Raw genomic sequence first — 15,175 nt, 5'->3', positions numbered from 1 at the left:
TAAATTACCAGTCTCGGGTATGTCTTTATTAGCAGCGTGAGAACAGACTAATACAGAAGGCAACACATACTATATTAAAAACAAAAAAAGAGTGATGCTAAACAAAGATTAGAATATGAGTGTTAGTAGAGGAACTTCCATTCACTCATTCAACAAATATTTACTGAGCAGACCATGTGCCTAGCACTGTACAGGGTGCCCTGGACATAGTGGTGAATAAGGCAAACACTGTATCTTCTCTCAAAGAGCTTTTACAAACTTCTACTCCATGTAAAATTTCCTAAAAAGCCCTGATATAACTATCTGGAATTTGTTTGGCTCTTAGTGTGATGGCAAAGCTTGTTCCACCACTGAACAGTTCTATTTATTAGAGTCCTTCCAAAGACAGAGCTGATTCAGCGCCTCCCTAGAACATTGCCAGGCAATGACAACAATAAATCCAAATTGCTCATTCACACACATTAACTTATTTACACCACACAACTTCTGCATAGAGTAATTTTATTTTCTGCTTCATATGGTTGAGGAAATTGAGGCTCAGAGAGATTAACTACTTCCACCTCAGTATCAGAAGCAGGACGTAAATTCTGGTCATCTACTCCAGAGCTACAGAAAGCTACCTCCTGGGTCAAACAGAAAGTCTCAAGTCTCTTCCAGATTCCAGTGCTTCAAAGATCTGAAGGTAGCCACTAAATATCTCCTACCCTGCGAATCTTTGCTTCCCAGGATAAATAACAATCATCAAATTCCTTTGACCAAGTTGACCTGCCTTACTTAAACATGCTTCATTTGTCACTTTAAAGATGAACTTCAGAATAAAAAGCAATAATTACAGCCATAAGTTAAACAATGAAGACTATGATAATACTATTACATTTGTACTACTTGATCACATGCTGGCCTTGTCAATTAAAAAAACAACAACAAAAAAACCAACCAGGCACAGTGGCTCACATCTGTAATCCCAGCACCTTGAGAAGCCAAGGCAGGAGGATCACTTGAGGCCAGAAGTTCGAGACCAGCCTGGGCAACAAAGCATGACCCCACCTCTACTAAAAATAAAAAAAATCAGCCAGGCACAGTAGCATGCACCTGTAAAGTCCCAGCTACTCAGGAGACTGAGGTAGGAGGATCACCTGAAACCAGGAATTCAAGGCTGCAGTTAATTATGATCATACCACTGCACTCCATCCTGAGTGACAGAGACTGACCAGGTCTCTAAAAAAGAAAATAAATTGAAAAAGAAAAAAACTCAACAAAAAGTACTATTAAGCCAGATCTCGCCCTTCCTGTATTAATACTGCTGAATTTTACAATCTAAAATGTAAAACTTAAGACTATCAGATTTCATGAATTTGAAATCTGACATTTTATTTCATTCAGGAGGTAAAAAGAAAGTCTTTCTGAATTTCAATCTTATCTAATTCATCAGCTAGTCTCCCTGATTTTCTGTGACACATAAATTTGACATAAATTTTCTTGGTTTTCTGTCAGGAAGTTAAATAAATAGCAAACATCTATTGAGCACATACTATGTGCCAGACATTATGCTAAGCAATTTACATGCATCATCTCATTTAATCCTTACTACAACAGCTCTGTGAAGAAGACATTATCATTATCACCATCTTATGAAAGAAAATACAGGCTCAGAGAGGTTAAGTACCTTGAACTAAAGTCATACAGTAATAAGCTGCAGAAGCAGGACTTAAATCAGGACCTATTAAATAACAGAGTCCATTCGCCTAACTACCTCAATAATCACCACCCTTTGGGCATAAACATTTCTATGTCATAAGACTTTGTCAAATTCGCTCTTAAGATTTATGCATGTTAGATCAGAAAACATGCCTACTGTGCCAGAGAAACCACACCAGTAAAAAAAGGAGCAGGAGAGAATTAGGGGGATCAAGAACAAAAATATCAAGTAAGTTCATAAATGAGATAGCCACTCAAAAAAGGTTAATTATCTTTAGCTTGCAGGTGGATAGCAACTGCCTTAGATTAGCATATCTCTACACTTATTTTAAACACATTTATACCAAGAAAAAGATACGAATAGGGTCAGCCTCCTTTAAAATAGAAAGTTAATGAAGGAACAGTTTAATTAAACAAATCAGCCCTATAAGCATTAAGATTCCAAGATATCTGAGAAGAAGTTGATTAGATTATAAGATCCATGATGACAAGCTGTAATCTCTGTTATTTACCTAACTCTCAAATGTCCATCTAAATAAGAAGTAGTTTGTGGGGAGAAACACTTCTTTCAGGAAAGAGTAGAAGTGTCACGATCACAAAAGGAGGGAACAATTTCATTTCATATTCCTATCTGTTGGAGAATAATTTCTATGATTACTGTTGGAAAGTAAAAAAAAATTTTGATTTCATGAAAATAATAGCAAATCAATCCTTTAAAATTTAAATCACTGACACCACCAAAAAATAAGTTATCATAATTAACTACAAATATCATTATACTTATCCCATTCAATTTGCATTTCTCCTTATATTTACATCTCTACACACTGCAAGTTTCTGAAAAGATGTCTCATATTTTAGAAGGTAATTTTTATTTTTTCCTTACTTATACTGACATTTTAAAGATGTTTTATTTTCAATTTAATTGACTGAAATCATCACTGACTTCCAAGATTGTTTTTCCATCTTTAAAAACTTCCTATTGAAAAATAATAATAATTCATAAACACCTAAACCTACTAGAAGCCTCAAAATAACTCTTTGTTGAGTGAAGTAAACTACTTCTATAATGGGAATAAGCACCCACTAGTGTATCTGTGTTTGGATGACAATTATAATGAGCTGTAAACTAAGAAATAAAGAACTGAGTAACTGGTTCTGAACTCCAGGGTATCAATTGTAACACTGCAGTACTATTTATAAAATGGGAGGTTCCAATCAATCATATCCCACATACAGGCACCTAGTCTCTGCAACCAAACAGAACCAAACTACATGCAAGACCTAAAACATAAAGTCATCTTAGACTCCTCTCTCTTACTGTCCCCCACATCTAACTAGTCACAAACATCTATCTATTCTGCCTGCTAAAGTCAGCTAGTGTTTCCTTTCCAACTATAGCTGCCTTAATTTTAATCTTTGTTTCTTCCTCAGATTATTGATTTGTTTTCTTAGTCATTTCCTTTTCCAATCTCTTTTCTTTTCCCTCTAATAGTTCTTCCATGTTGTTGCCAATTCTCTTTCTCAAGTACAAGTCTGGTGTTTCTCTCTTGTTTATCAAAAACCTGCCACAATACTTCCACTGGCCATTAACAGGGGCTAGATTTGTCTTCTGTCTCAAACAACCAAAAAAATAAAAATTAAAAAATGTTTTAAAAAACGTTTATAAGATACTAGATATCATCATGCAAGGAGGAAAGAACGAGAGTGACTAGAAGCATACGAGGTAAGCCATGTAAATGCCCACCTTAGTATCCTGAGAGAGCCTCCAGGCTGCAAGGCATGCAATATCAATCAAAACCTTGGCCGACTTCTCTGTAGAAATTGACTAGCCAAGTCTAAAATTCACATGGAAATGCAAAGGACCTAGAATAGACAAAACAACCTTGAAAAAGACAACAATGGAAGACTAACACTAGCTTATTTCAAGATTTATCATAAAGCATCAGTAATCAAGATAGTGTGGTATTGGCATGAAGATGGAAAAAGAGATCAACAGCATCGCATTGTGTCCAGAAATGGACACATACCTACATGGACAACTAAATGGACAAAAGTGCAAAGGCAATTCAGCTGAGAAAAAAGTCTTCATCAACAAATGGTGCTAGGACAATTGGCTATCCACATGCAAAGAAAAAAAAAAGAAAGAAAATAATGAACTTTGATTTATACCTCGTACCTTTTTCCGTATACAAAATTTCAGTCAGAAAGAATCACAGACTTAAATACAAAACCTAAAACTAAAAAATTTCTAGAAAAATATAGAAGAAAATCTTTGGGAACTTGGGTTAGATAAAGATTTCTTAGATACAAGAGCAAAGCACAATCCACAAGAGAAAAAATTGGTAAACTGGATGTCACAGAAATTAAAAACTTCTGTTCTTCAAAAGAATCTGAGCCAAGCACAGTGGCTCGAGCTTGTAATTCCAGCTACTTGAGAGGTTGAGGTGGGAGGATCACCTAAGGCCAGGAATTTGAGACCAACCTGGGCAATATAGAGAGAGGTTGTCCCCCAAAAAATCTTTTTTAGGCCAGGCACAGCGGGTCACAACTGTAATCCTGGCACTTTGGGAGACCAAGGCAGGCGGATCACTTGAGCTCAGAAGTTCGAGACCAGCCTGGACAACATGGTGAAACCCCATCTCTACAATAAATACCAAAAATTAGTCAGACATGGAGGTTGGCATTTGTGGCATGTGTGGTCCCAGCTACTCAGGAGGCTGAGGTGGGAGGGTTGCTTGAGCCTCGGAGGTGAACTTTGCAATAAGCCAAGATTGAGCCACTGCACTCCAGCCTGAGTGACAGAGTGAGATTCCATCTCAAAAACAAAACAAAACAAAATTTATTTTTCATTAGCTGGGTATGGTGGCATACGCCTATAGTCCCAACCACTCAGGAAGCTGAGACAGGAAGATCACTGGAGGCCAGGAGGTAGAGGCTGCAGTGAGCTATGATCATGCCACTGTACTCCAGCCTGAGCAACAGAGCAAGACCCCGACTCTTAAAAAAAAAAAAATGGAATCTGTTAAAAACAAAAAGGCTGGAAGGAAATACTCACAAATCATATATCTGATAAAGAATTTGTATTCCAAGTATACAAAGAACCCTCAAAATGCAATGATTAAAAAACTGGTCCAATAACAAATGGGAACACAAGATTTGAACAGATACTTCACCAAAGAGGTAAATGCCAAATAAGCACATTAAAAGGTACTCAATTTTAATGATCAATAGAAAAATCAAATTAAAACCACTATAAGATACCATTGCATATCTATTAGAATGGCTAAAAGTAAGAAGACTGCCTGTCGCAAGTGTTGACAAGGATGCGGCGTGACTATAGAGTTCCTTTAATATACTCCACACATAGATCCCATATTTTCAGACCTGCCCTAATACTTCCACTTCTAATAGTAACTCTATTACTAAAAAAGTACATTTAACTATATAATTTAAACCACATTTAATATAATGAAATCTCATCATGACTCAGAAGTCTTCATAATATAATGTCTGAGTGTCCTCATTACAGTTTTTCTGTTAAGTATGAAAACATTCATCAATACAAATTTTTTACATAACAAATATGAAAGAAACCAGCTTTTAATGTATAATCCCCTCACCAGAGTATGATTGCTTTGTACTATAATTTGCTTTCTGTAATCTAGTCATTCTCAAAGTGTGGTTGGACTGGACTAACAGCACCATCACCATCACCTGGGAACTTGTTAGAAATGCAAATTCTCAAGTCCTGCCCCAGAGGCCTGAATCTGAAGCCTTGGGGTGGAGCCCAGCAATCTGCAGTTTAACAAGTCCTCCAAGTGATTCTGATTAGTGATAAAATTTGAGATCCACCGTTCTAATGTATGATACAAAGTTAAAAATCATAAATGGCGTTTTCTCTGAGATTCCTTCTGATTCCACAGAATTTCTTTTTTCTTTTTTTTTTTTTTTTTTTTGTTTGTTTTTTGAGATGGAGTCTTGCTCTGTTGCCCAGTCGTGATCTCAGCTCACTGCAACCTCTGCCTCCCAGGTTCAAGCAATTCTCCTGCCTTAGCCTCCTGAGTAGCTGGGGGGGATTACAGGTGCGAGCCACCATGCCTCGCTAATTTTGTGTATTTTTAGTAGAGATGGGGTTTCACCATGTTGGCCAGGCTGATCTCGAACTCCCGAGCTCAAGTGAATCACCTGCCTCGGCCTCCCAAAGTGTCAGGATTACAGGCATGAGCCACCACGCCTGGCTGAATTTAAAGACAAAAATAAACTATCACTTCAAATCAATGTTTTCAACAAATGCAGAACTCAACCAGCTGTTTTCCCATTTTACACCCCTGGATTATTTTAGTCTTTCATTAAGCTAGAAAGCCAAAACTGGATGTAAGATCCCAAAATAAAGCATTCCATAAAAATGTTTGTTTTAAAACAAACTTTTCTACTTAAATATCCTAGTCATTTACTCACATCTATTTTTTGCAACTGCACTGAATATTCCTTCTAAATTTACTAGATTTGCTTCTAATTTCAGCTACAAATTATCATCCTCTAGTGAATATCAGCAGTTTTTAATTTAAAATGGATTTTTAAAATCTAATTAAAAAATTTTTTAATCGTTTCATAGAGACACTGAAGATAGAAGCAGAATGAAAGTGGAAATTATATTGGATTGAATCAGGATGTCTGCAACTGTCAATTTTCTCTGAGACTTTGAGTTAATAACTTAATCTTACTGGTGCTCAGTTTCCTTATTTTTAAGAGAGAGTTGGAGGAGATGACCTGTAAAGTGCATGTCAGGCCTAAGGGTCTATAAATCTAGTCTTATCTCATGCTCTATGTTACTGTACTTTTACATTCATACGACACTGCCAAATTATTTCTTAAGTATTGTATCCATTTTTAACAATTTAAAAATTGGGCTCGGTGTGGGTGGCTCACACCTACAATCCCAGCACTTTGGGAGGCTGAGATGGGTGGATCACTTGAGGTCAGCAGTTCAAGACTAGCCTGGGCCACATGGCAAAACCCCATCTCTACTAAAAATACAAAGAATGACCCGAGTGTGGTAGCGTGTATCTGTAGTCCCAGCTACTTGGGAGGCTGAGGTGGGAGGAATGCTTAAGCCTGAGGAGGTGGAGGCTGCAGTGAGCTAAGACTGCACTAGTGTACTCCAGCCTGGGCAACAGAATGAGATCCTATCTCAAAAAAAAAAAAACAAACAAAAATTTTTTTTAATTTAAACATTGTCTTAAGATACATGCCTCTTCTTAGGATTCAAGAACACCGCTATCACACTGCTTCCTAGAGAGCTGAACACAGAAGAATATGAACAGGTCAGGCACAGAGGCTCATGCCTGTAATCCCAACACTTTGGGAGGCCAGAGAAGTGGGAGAACTGCTTAAGGCTGGCCAACACAGTGAGACCCTGTCTGTACAAAACATTTTTTGAAAAATTATCCAGGTGCAATGGTGTACGCTTGTAGTGCCAGCTACTCAGGAAGCTGAGGTGAAAGAATGGCTTGAGCCCAGGAGTTGCAGTTCACAGTGAGCTATGATTGTGCCACTGTACTCCAGCCTGGGCAACAGAGCAAGATCCTGTACCACCAACTCCCCATAAGAAGAAGAAGAATATGAATACACATATATTTTTAGATGCTGAAACACAAAAATGGCAATTATTTCTTGGCTTAATTTACCTGAGAAACTCTAGGGATGCATGACATGAATCCCCCAAAGCAAAGCTTTTACAATGTTGTTAACATAGACTCTGGAGGCAGGCTGCCCAGATTTGAATTCTGGAACTTAAGAACTTTTACTTATCTGCAATTCAAGTTAGTAAACACACAGGGTGCACCTACTTGTGCAAGGCACCTCACCATTCAAAGTGAGGGGATAGGGCTCTCAAACTTCACTATGTATCAGAATTACTTGGAATGCTTGTTTAAAATGCAGATTTCTGGGCTCTGCTTTCAGAAGCTCCAATTTTGCATTTTTAAAATACACATCCCAGGTGCCTCTAAGACTGCAGTTTAAGAAACATTTCTGTAGGGCTTTCAAAGAGACATAATCTCTCCTCTCAAGTACTTACAATCTCCAAGCATTTTTTTTTCCACGTTAGAACTCAATGCAAAGCTACCATGGTGTTGCACCTGTTGGCTGGGTAAGGTGTGCATAAGTTCCAATATCTATATCCTGATGTAATGATGTAACTCAACTCTTGGCCTTATATTTGAGATCTGCCTCATTCTCTAAACCCAAGCATCTCTAGGCTCTTGCCTACTGAAGTTTTGTTATATATGAGTGAATTCTGACCTCGGAAAGCAGAACATCTTTAACCCTGATTGCTGACCTATAAATCTGACTGCAGCTTCATTCACCGCTCTGGTCTTAGCCTTAACACTGCTGCCAGCAAACATTCTAGTATGTCTTCAGTGCGTATATTTTCCAAGTACGTATATATCTTCAAAAAGAGATTGCAGTATGTCAAGACCCATGTAAATTTCACTCACAAAGAATTATAATGTATCCAAAAAAATAATAATAAACTACCCCAATGCCAACAATCAGGAAGGAGGGGATCCTGTAATAGAATCCAGACTATGACAACAATGTAACTGTATTGCAAATGCATGACAAATGTCACTGAAGGAAGTGGAGAACAAAGGGAAATGACCTAAGTAACCTTGGAAATGGTGTTCTGACTGAAAACCATAACACTAAAGGCAAAAGAACTGTCCATAAACCCGAAGCTAGCTGATGAACTTGTTTGTTACAGAAGCACAGGTTAATAATTCTGAAAATGCTTTACATGTATACTGGAGGCACACACAGAAGCAAATGTACAGTGGATGGTAGGAGTGCAGTTTCTTAACGTTGGTGACGGAAATTACAAATCAGCAGGGAAAAAGAAAAGAATTTAACCACGTAGCACTAGATTAGCGTTGAAGATAATGGTGTGAACATATGTTCCCCTTAATATAGATACAGATGAATACACATACAAGTGACAGTTATGTATGTACACATACATTAGCCTACATACACATATTTCCTAGCTCTGTCTGCTGAAAGGGCTTAGAGGCAGTCACTTTCTGGTAGCAGCAAGCACATCCGGAGCCCAGATCTTGGTTTCTCAATACCACTTTCCAATCAAAAAGAACCAGGGCCCTTGGAAAAATAGTTGATCCTAAGGCAGGGGCAGAAGCAGAGAAAATAAAACTCTTTATAGAATTTCAAATAATTTATGTAGATAATTACTCCTCCAGGAGGTAGAGCTTAATTATGTCCCCTTGAGTGTGGATACAGCGAGCTACTTGCTTCCAAAAAACAGTGTGTAGAGGGAAAAGAAAGAAAAAAGTACCTTTCCAGTAAAGAAACTTGACAAACACGACTAGGGCCAGGTGATCAAGGTTGACATTACTGGTCATGTTGATGACTTGTACTAGCTTTGATATGACGTGATGAGAAGGGCCCTTGACCTCTGTGCTCTTCTTCCCAAAAACCTGTAACACAAATCTAATCATAATAAGACATCAGACAAACTCCAACTGAGAGACATTCTACAAAACACCTAAGCAGGATTCCTCAAAACTGTCAGGATTATAAGAAAAAAAAAGCGAAACCAACTAAGAAGCGTCTACGAAGATGATGAATAAATGCAATGTGATATCCTGGATTGGATCCCAGACAATGTTCTTTAAAAGGATATCGGTGAAATCCAAATAAAGTCTGGAGCTTACTATTTAGTTTAGTCAATCGGAATCTACCAGAGTTGTTCCTTAGTTTTGACAAATGTACCATAGTGGTATAAGATCTTCTTAACAACTGAGGGAACTGTGTGAGGGTATGGGTATATGGGAACTCCACTATCTACAACTTTTGTAAATCTAACATCATTCCAAAATAAAAAACTTATTGAAAAAATAAAAAGGATAGATTGCAAAATGAGGTGAAAGAAACTGCAAAAAGAGATGAAGTTGCATTTAGAAAAGTTTACATGATTTAAAAAGTAATTATTAATTCTATTATTTAGTATAAACAATTTTTAACTTGCATGTAAATAAGGCACCAGTCAGACATTATTCCAGCAATTTGCTCTCAGTATTCAGAATATCAATGAAACACACACACACACACACACACACACACAAACACCAGCCAAATCTTTTCCTAACACTATCTTCAAAATGAAAAGATTTAATGGACCCGGGTTGCAGGGTGGCAAATAAACTAAGTAGGAATGAAGAAGCACTTCTATTAACTAGTTATACAATCTTAGACAAGTGACTTCACCTCTCTGGGACTCAATTTCCTGATCTGTAATAGCAATAGGTTTAAAAAGATGTTTAAATATCCTTTCAGACCAAACACACAATAGTCTATAAAGGTCATTACCAACCTCCTTAAAACCAAATTCCTCTAGATTTCCTCCTCCCCTCCGGTGGCTCCTTCTCAATCTCACTACCGGCAACTTCACCCAAACCCTAAGGACACCGGCCCGGGCCTTCCTGTCATTTCACGTATTCCCTCCCCACCTAAGAAACAAACATTCATTCTATGGCTTCAATTTTCATGTATAGGCTTTTGTCCTATCTATATCTTTATCCCAAGCTCAAAAACCAACTGTTTATTTGTCATCCCCACTTGGATGCATCTCTAAAACTAAATTCATTTCCTCTGTAAAACGTGTTCTCATCTGCTGTGAGGAGATTAATGGCCCTCTAATAATCCCCCAGTGCCACAATTATGTTATGTTACATGGAAAGGGGGGATTAAGATTATAGATGGAAATAAGATTGTTAATCAGCTGACCTTGCAGTGGGGAGAGAATCCAGGCTTATCTGGGTGGACCTAATGTAATCACAAGGCCCTTTATTAATGAAAGAGAAAAGCAGTTAGTCAATGTCATAGTGATGCAGGATGAGAAAGATTCAATGGGCCATTGCCAGGTTTGAAGATGGAAGATGGCTATAAGCCAAGGAATGTGCACTGCCTCTAGAAGCTGGAAAAGGCAAGACAATGATTTTTCCCTGGAGCCTCCAGAAAGGCACACGGCCCTGCCACACTTTGCTTTTAGCCCAGTAAGATTCACTTCAGGCTTGAGATTCGTGTTGTTTTAAGCCACTAAGTTTGTGGTACTTTATTCCAGCAGCAATAGCAAAGCATCACACCACCTTAGAAAATGAGGCCTCCATTAACATAGATGCTTATGTCAGAAATTTGAGTATCACCACTGACTTCTTCCTTTTCCTCAATTTCCATATTCAATAAACCATCAAGTTTTGTCAATTACTCCTCCTTTGTCTTTTATAAATTGATCGACTTCTCATCAATCCCTTACCACCTTTCTAGTCCAAGTCACTACTACCTAATAGCTGGAAACTACTACAACAACCTCCCAACTGTTAGGCACACCTCCAGGCATATTCCTAGGAAGCCCACATTATGGCCAGAGAATAATGCAAAATAAAATTATCCTATTCCTATTTTTAAACTCTTTAATATCTTCCCATTGCCCTAAAGTAAGAGCTTTTTAATTTGACTTACAAGAGCCTACTACCACTAGTCTAGCCCTCTCCTAGTCTCTCCAGCTTCTGCTCAAAGCACAATGGCCATGTCTATTTTAGTCAATGCTGTATTTCTAATAAAGGCGAGCATCCCCAATCCAAAAATCCCAAATCTTCAATGCTCCAAAATCCAAAGCTTTTTTGAGTGCTGACATGACACCACAAGTGGAAAATTCCACACATAAGTACTTAACACAAACCTTGTTTCATGCACAAAATTACTTAAAATGTTGTATAAAATTACCTTCAGGCTATGTGTATATGAAACATAAGTGAATTTCATGTTTAGACTTGGATCCCATCCCCAAGGTATCTCATTATGTATATGTAAATATTCCAAAATCTGAAATCTGAAACACTTCTGGTCCCAAACATTTCACATAAGGGATACTCAACCTGTATTATTAAGTTTCAGCCAAGACTCCAAACCTCTCATAAGCTTACCACTCAGAAAACAAAGATAAGGCAGATACAGGGTAATGCTCAACAAACTCCAGAACGACCCAAGAACTCTGGAAGGCTCCATTCCAGAAGAGAGGGAGACAACTAACAAAAACTGCATCTTCTATGTAACACATTACATAATCTTTCTTTGTTAACTGGTTTAAACGTCTATTTTAGTCTATCCCACAGGAGCACTCATCTTTTTTTTGCTTGAAATAAAATCCCATACTAATTTTTCTAAAACTAGAACATACTTTTGCTTCTTAAACCATATCATAAACATCATTTTTTCCTATTAAGAAGACAATCTCCCCCCACACAGTAACACACATGGCCCTCACTATCATGTATTCCCCCAACCTCAGCACACATTCTCAGTGCCATTCCCCATCCTAACAGTAAGGCATACACTTTAAATTCTTTTTCCACTAATTCCCTTTATAACCAAAGCAAGCATTTACAGGCTGACCAACCAAGTTGAGAAGTAAATCTTGGACAGCAAAGCATGTAACTGTTTCATCAAACCAGGAACCATGAAAAGGAGATAATGTCCATATTTTTCATGCATGGAAAAGAACACTAAAGAAGTGAAGTAATTGGTTCAAACTCACAGAGCTAGCAGATAGCAGAACTTGCATTTTAACTCATGGCTGCCTGTATTATGTACACTATCAATTCTGAGCCAAAAGCTCCAAAGCATCCACCTCTCTCACCCGTGAAAGACCCAAATAATTATAAGCAAAACAAAATAACTGATAAAATAAGAATGCTGTGTGCCAAGTGAAAAGCATTTTATAGACAGTATTTAATTCTCACATCAACCCTAAATAAAGTGAGAATAAGGGAGATGTGTGTGGGTACAAAGTTAAATACTTACTAGATGTTAACTGCTATTTTACAATATTATCCCCATTTTGCAAGTGAGAGAACCAAAACTTACACAATGCTAATAATTGCCAGAGCTGTGTTTGAACCTAGCGACCTGATTCCAAAACTGTTTCTGAAAGCTCGAGGTTATTCTGCCTAGCCAACGGAAGTACTATGATGCCCTCTTTGCCAAAAAGGGAAAGAAGGAATCCAGCAGCAAATAGGACTTTTGTGCATCAAGAAAGGTACTACATCTTCTTGAGGTAGTAAGTGCTGAAGCTATAATATGTGGTGGTAAAATTCTTGGAAAGGCCCAACCTGAAGTTAACATGCAGTTCCCTGAACCTTCCAGGTGCTGGGACACTATTCTTCATGGTCTCACACATCTCCTCACATCTTGTGAGCAAAGACAATAACTGTCCCCCCATTTTTTTTTTTTTAAACAGAGTCTCACACTGTCACCCAGGCTGGAGTGCAGTGGCACAATCTCGGCTCACTGCAACCTCTGCCTCCGGGTTGAAGTGATTCTCCTGCCTCAGCCTCCTGAGTAGGCACCCACCACCATGCCAGGTTAACTTCTGTATTTTTAGAAGAGATGGAGTTTTCACCGTGTTGGTCAAGCTGGTCTCGAACTCCTGACCTCAAGTGATCTGCCTGCCTTGGCCTCTCAAAATGCTGGAATTACAGGCGTGAGTCACCATGCCTGGATGACTAACTGCCCTTTTATAGTTTTCAAGGGTGTCTGTATAATGAACAAAATCCTGGAAGATTGAGGTTGTGCCTCCTTCTACATCAGAGGGCAGTATAATAAGATGATGTCTTCCTCCATGGCAAAGGTCAGGCAAGTTTACTACCCGTTACAAAAATCTGGGTCCCTTAGACCCCACGTTCCTCAGCTGTGACACAAACCCTCTGCAGTATCACCCTGGGCCCTTCCTCACCAACGTAGGACTTGGGACAGAGGGTACAACAAGGTGAACTATGATACTCACAGTTTGATGTGCAATGTGCAACAAGTGATAAAGACTTTTGTCTCTGACTCATAAGCTCTCACCTTCTGCCAACATCCTGCCACACTGTGGCAGACTAACCTGTTAGCTTTCACAGATCTTGACACCAAGCTGCTCACAGCTCTTCTCATCTTTGCTACCCTCAGAAACACCCTCTCCCACTCTCTAGGGAATGCCTACTCATCATTAATGTCCTCATTTCCAATACAGAATTTCTACTAAAGGTCCTCTGCTAGAATTGACCACTAACTCCATGGTGCCTTCACTGTTTCCTGCAATTAGGTTTCTATCACAGCACCTTCACAGCTTTACTCCACTTGCTTATTCATGTTCTGTGCCAGTTGTCAATTAATTGCCTCTCAGTTCAAAATTCACCCTTCAATACCGGCTCTGTGATAACAGATGTAACTGCTTGAAGCATTTTCTCTTACAGTGAGAATGACGTGAAGCTTTCTCAATAAAGGGCGTTAGAAGGCCACTGCAGGAGGAAGGGAGCTCTCCAGCTAACATTACACTTAATATTGAAAGATGCTGTTGCCCTAAGATCAGTAAAAAGGATGTATGCTCTTGACACTTTTACATTGTACTGCAGGTTCTATCGAGGACAATTAGGCAAGAAAAAGAAATAAAGGGCATCCAGATTGTAAAGGAAAAAATAAAACTATCTCCATTCACAGATGACATGATCTTGTATGCAGAAAATCCTAGCTGGGCTCACACCCATAGTCCCAGCACTTTGGGAGGCTGAGGCGGGGTAATCACTTGAAGTCAGCAGTTCCAGACCAGCCTGGCCAACATAGTGAAACCCCATCTCTACTAAAAATACAAAACATAGTCAGGCGTGATGGTGGGCACCTGTAGTCCCAGCTACTCAGGAGGCTGAGGCAGGAGAATTGCTCTAACCCAGGAGGTGGAGGCTGCAGTGAGCTGAGATCACACCATTGCACCCCAGGCTGGGCAAAAGAGTACGACTCTGTCTCAAAAAACAACAACAACAACAACAACAACAACAACAAAATCCTAAGGAGGCTGGGTGCAGTGGCTCATGCCTATAATCTCAGTACTTTGGGAGGCCAAGGCAGGAGGATCACTTAAGCCCAGGAGTTCATGACCAGCCGATTCAACATAGCAAGACCTTGTCTCTACAAAATACAAAAATTAGCCAGGTGTGGTGGTGCAAGCCTGTAGTCCCAGCTACTCAGGAGACTGAGGTGGGAGGATTGCTTGAGCCTAGAAGGTTGAGGCTACAGTGAGCTGTTGATCACCCCACTGAACTTCAGCCTGGGCAACAGAGTGAGACCTTGTCGAGAGAGAGAGAGAGAAATCCTGAGGAATCCACTTTAAAAAATTAAAATATGAGAATAAATGAGTTCACTAAAGTTTCAGAACGCAAGCATGATCAATACACTAAAATCAATTGTATTTTTATACACTTGCAATAAACAATCCAAAAGTGAAATTAGGAAAACAATTCCATTTATAATAGTATCAAAAATAATAAAATGTTTATGAATAAATTTAACAGAAGTACAGTGAAATATTATTCAGCTATAAAAAGGAATAAAGTACTTACTGACTGATACATGCAACATGGAT

At 38.7% G+C, this 15,175-nt stretch overlaps 1 protein-coding gene across 5 annotated transcripts in view; it reads right to left on the bottom strand.

Moving 5' to 3' along the window:
* The window catches only part of NSMCE2 (NSE2 (MMS21) homolog, SMC5-SMC6 complex SUMO ligase), a 274,162-nt gene that overhangs the window by 226,680 nt on the left and 32,307 nt on the right, over positions 1–15,175 (bottom strand). Inside the window, exons 2-3 of one of the 5 annotated variants that reach the window (XM_054518815.2) lie at positions 9,053–9,194; positions 8,735–8,878 (exon numbers count right to left, since the gene is read on the bottom strand). The exons of 3 other annotated variants lie outside the window; for them this stretch is intronic. In XM_054518815.2, coding sequence (XP_054374790.1) covers positions 8,735–8,878; positions 9,053–9,119 — 211 coding nt within the window. In that variant the 5' untranslated portion in view covers positions 9,120–9,194. Of the gene's footprint in view, positions 1–8,734; positions 8,879–9,052; positions 9,208–15,175 lie in introns of all 5 variants that reach the window. One more of the 5 variants, XM_054518816.2, reaches the window with a different exon arrangement.

This window comes from Pongo abelii, chromosome 7 (assembly GCF_028885655.2).
Source record: "Pongo abelii isolate AG06213 chromosome 7, NHGRI_mPonAbe1-v2.0_pri, whole genome shotgun sequence".
NCBI classification, from domain to species: domain Eukaryota; kingdom Metazoa; phylum Chordata; class Mammalia; order Primates; family Hominidae; genus Pongo; species Pongo abelii.
Note: the sequence above shows the minus strand (reverse complement) of the source record. Positions and strands in the feature narration are given on the sequence as shown.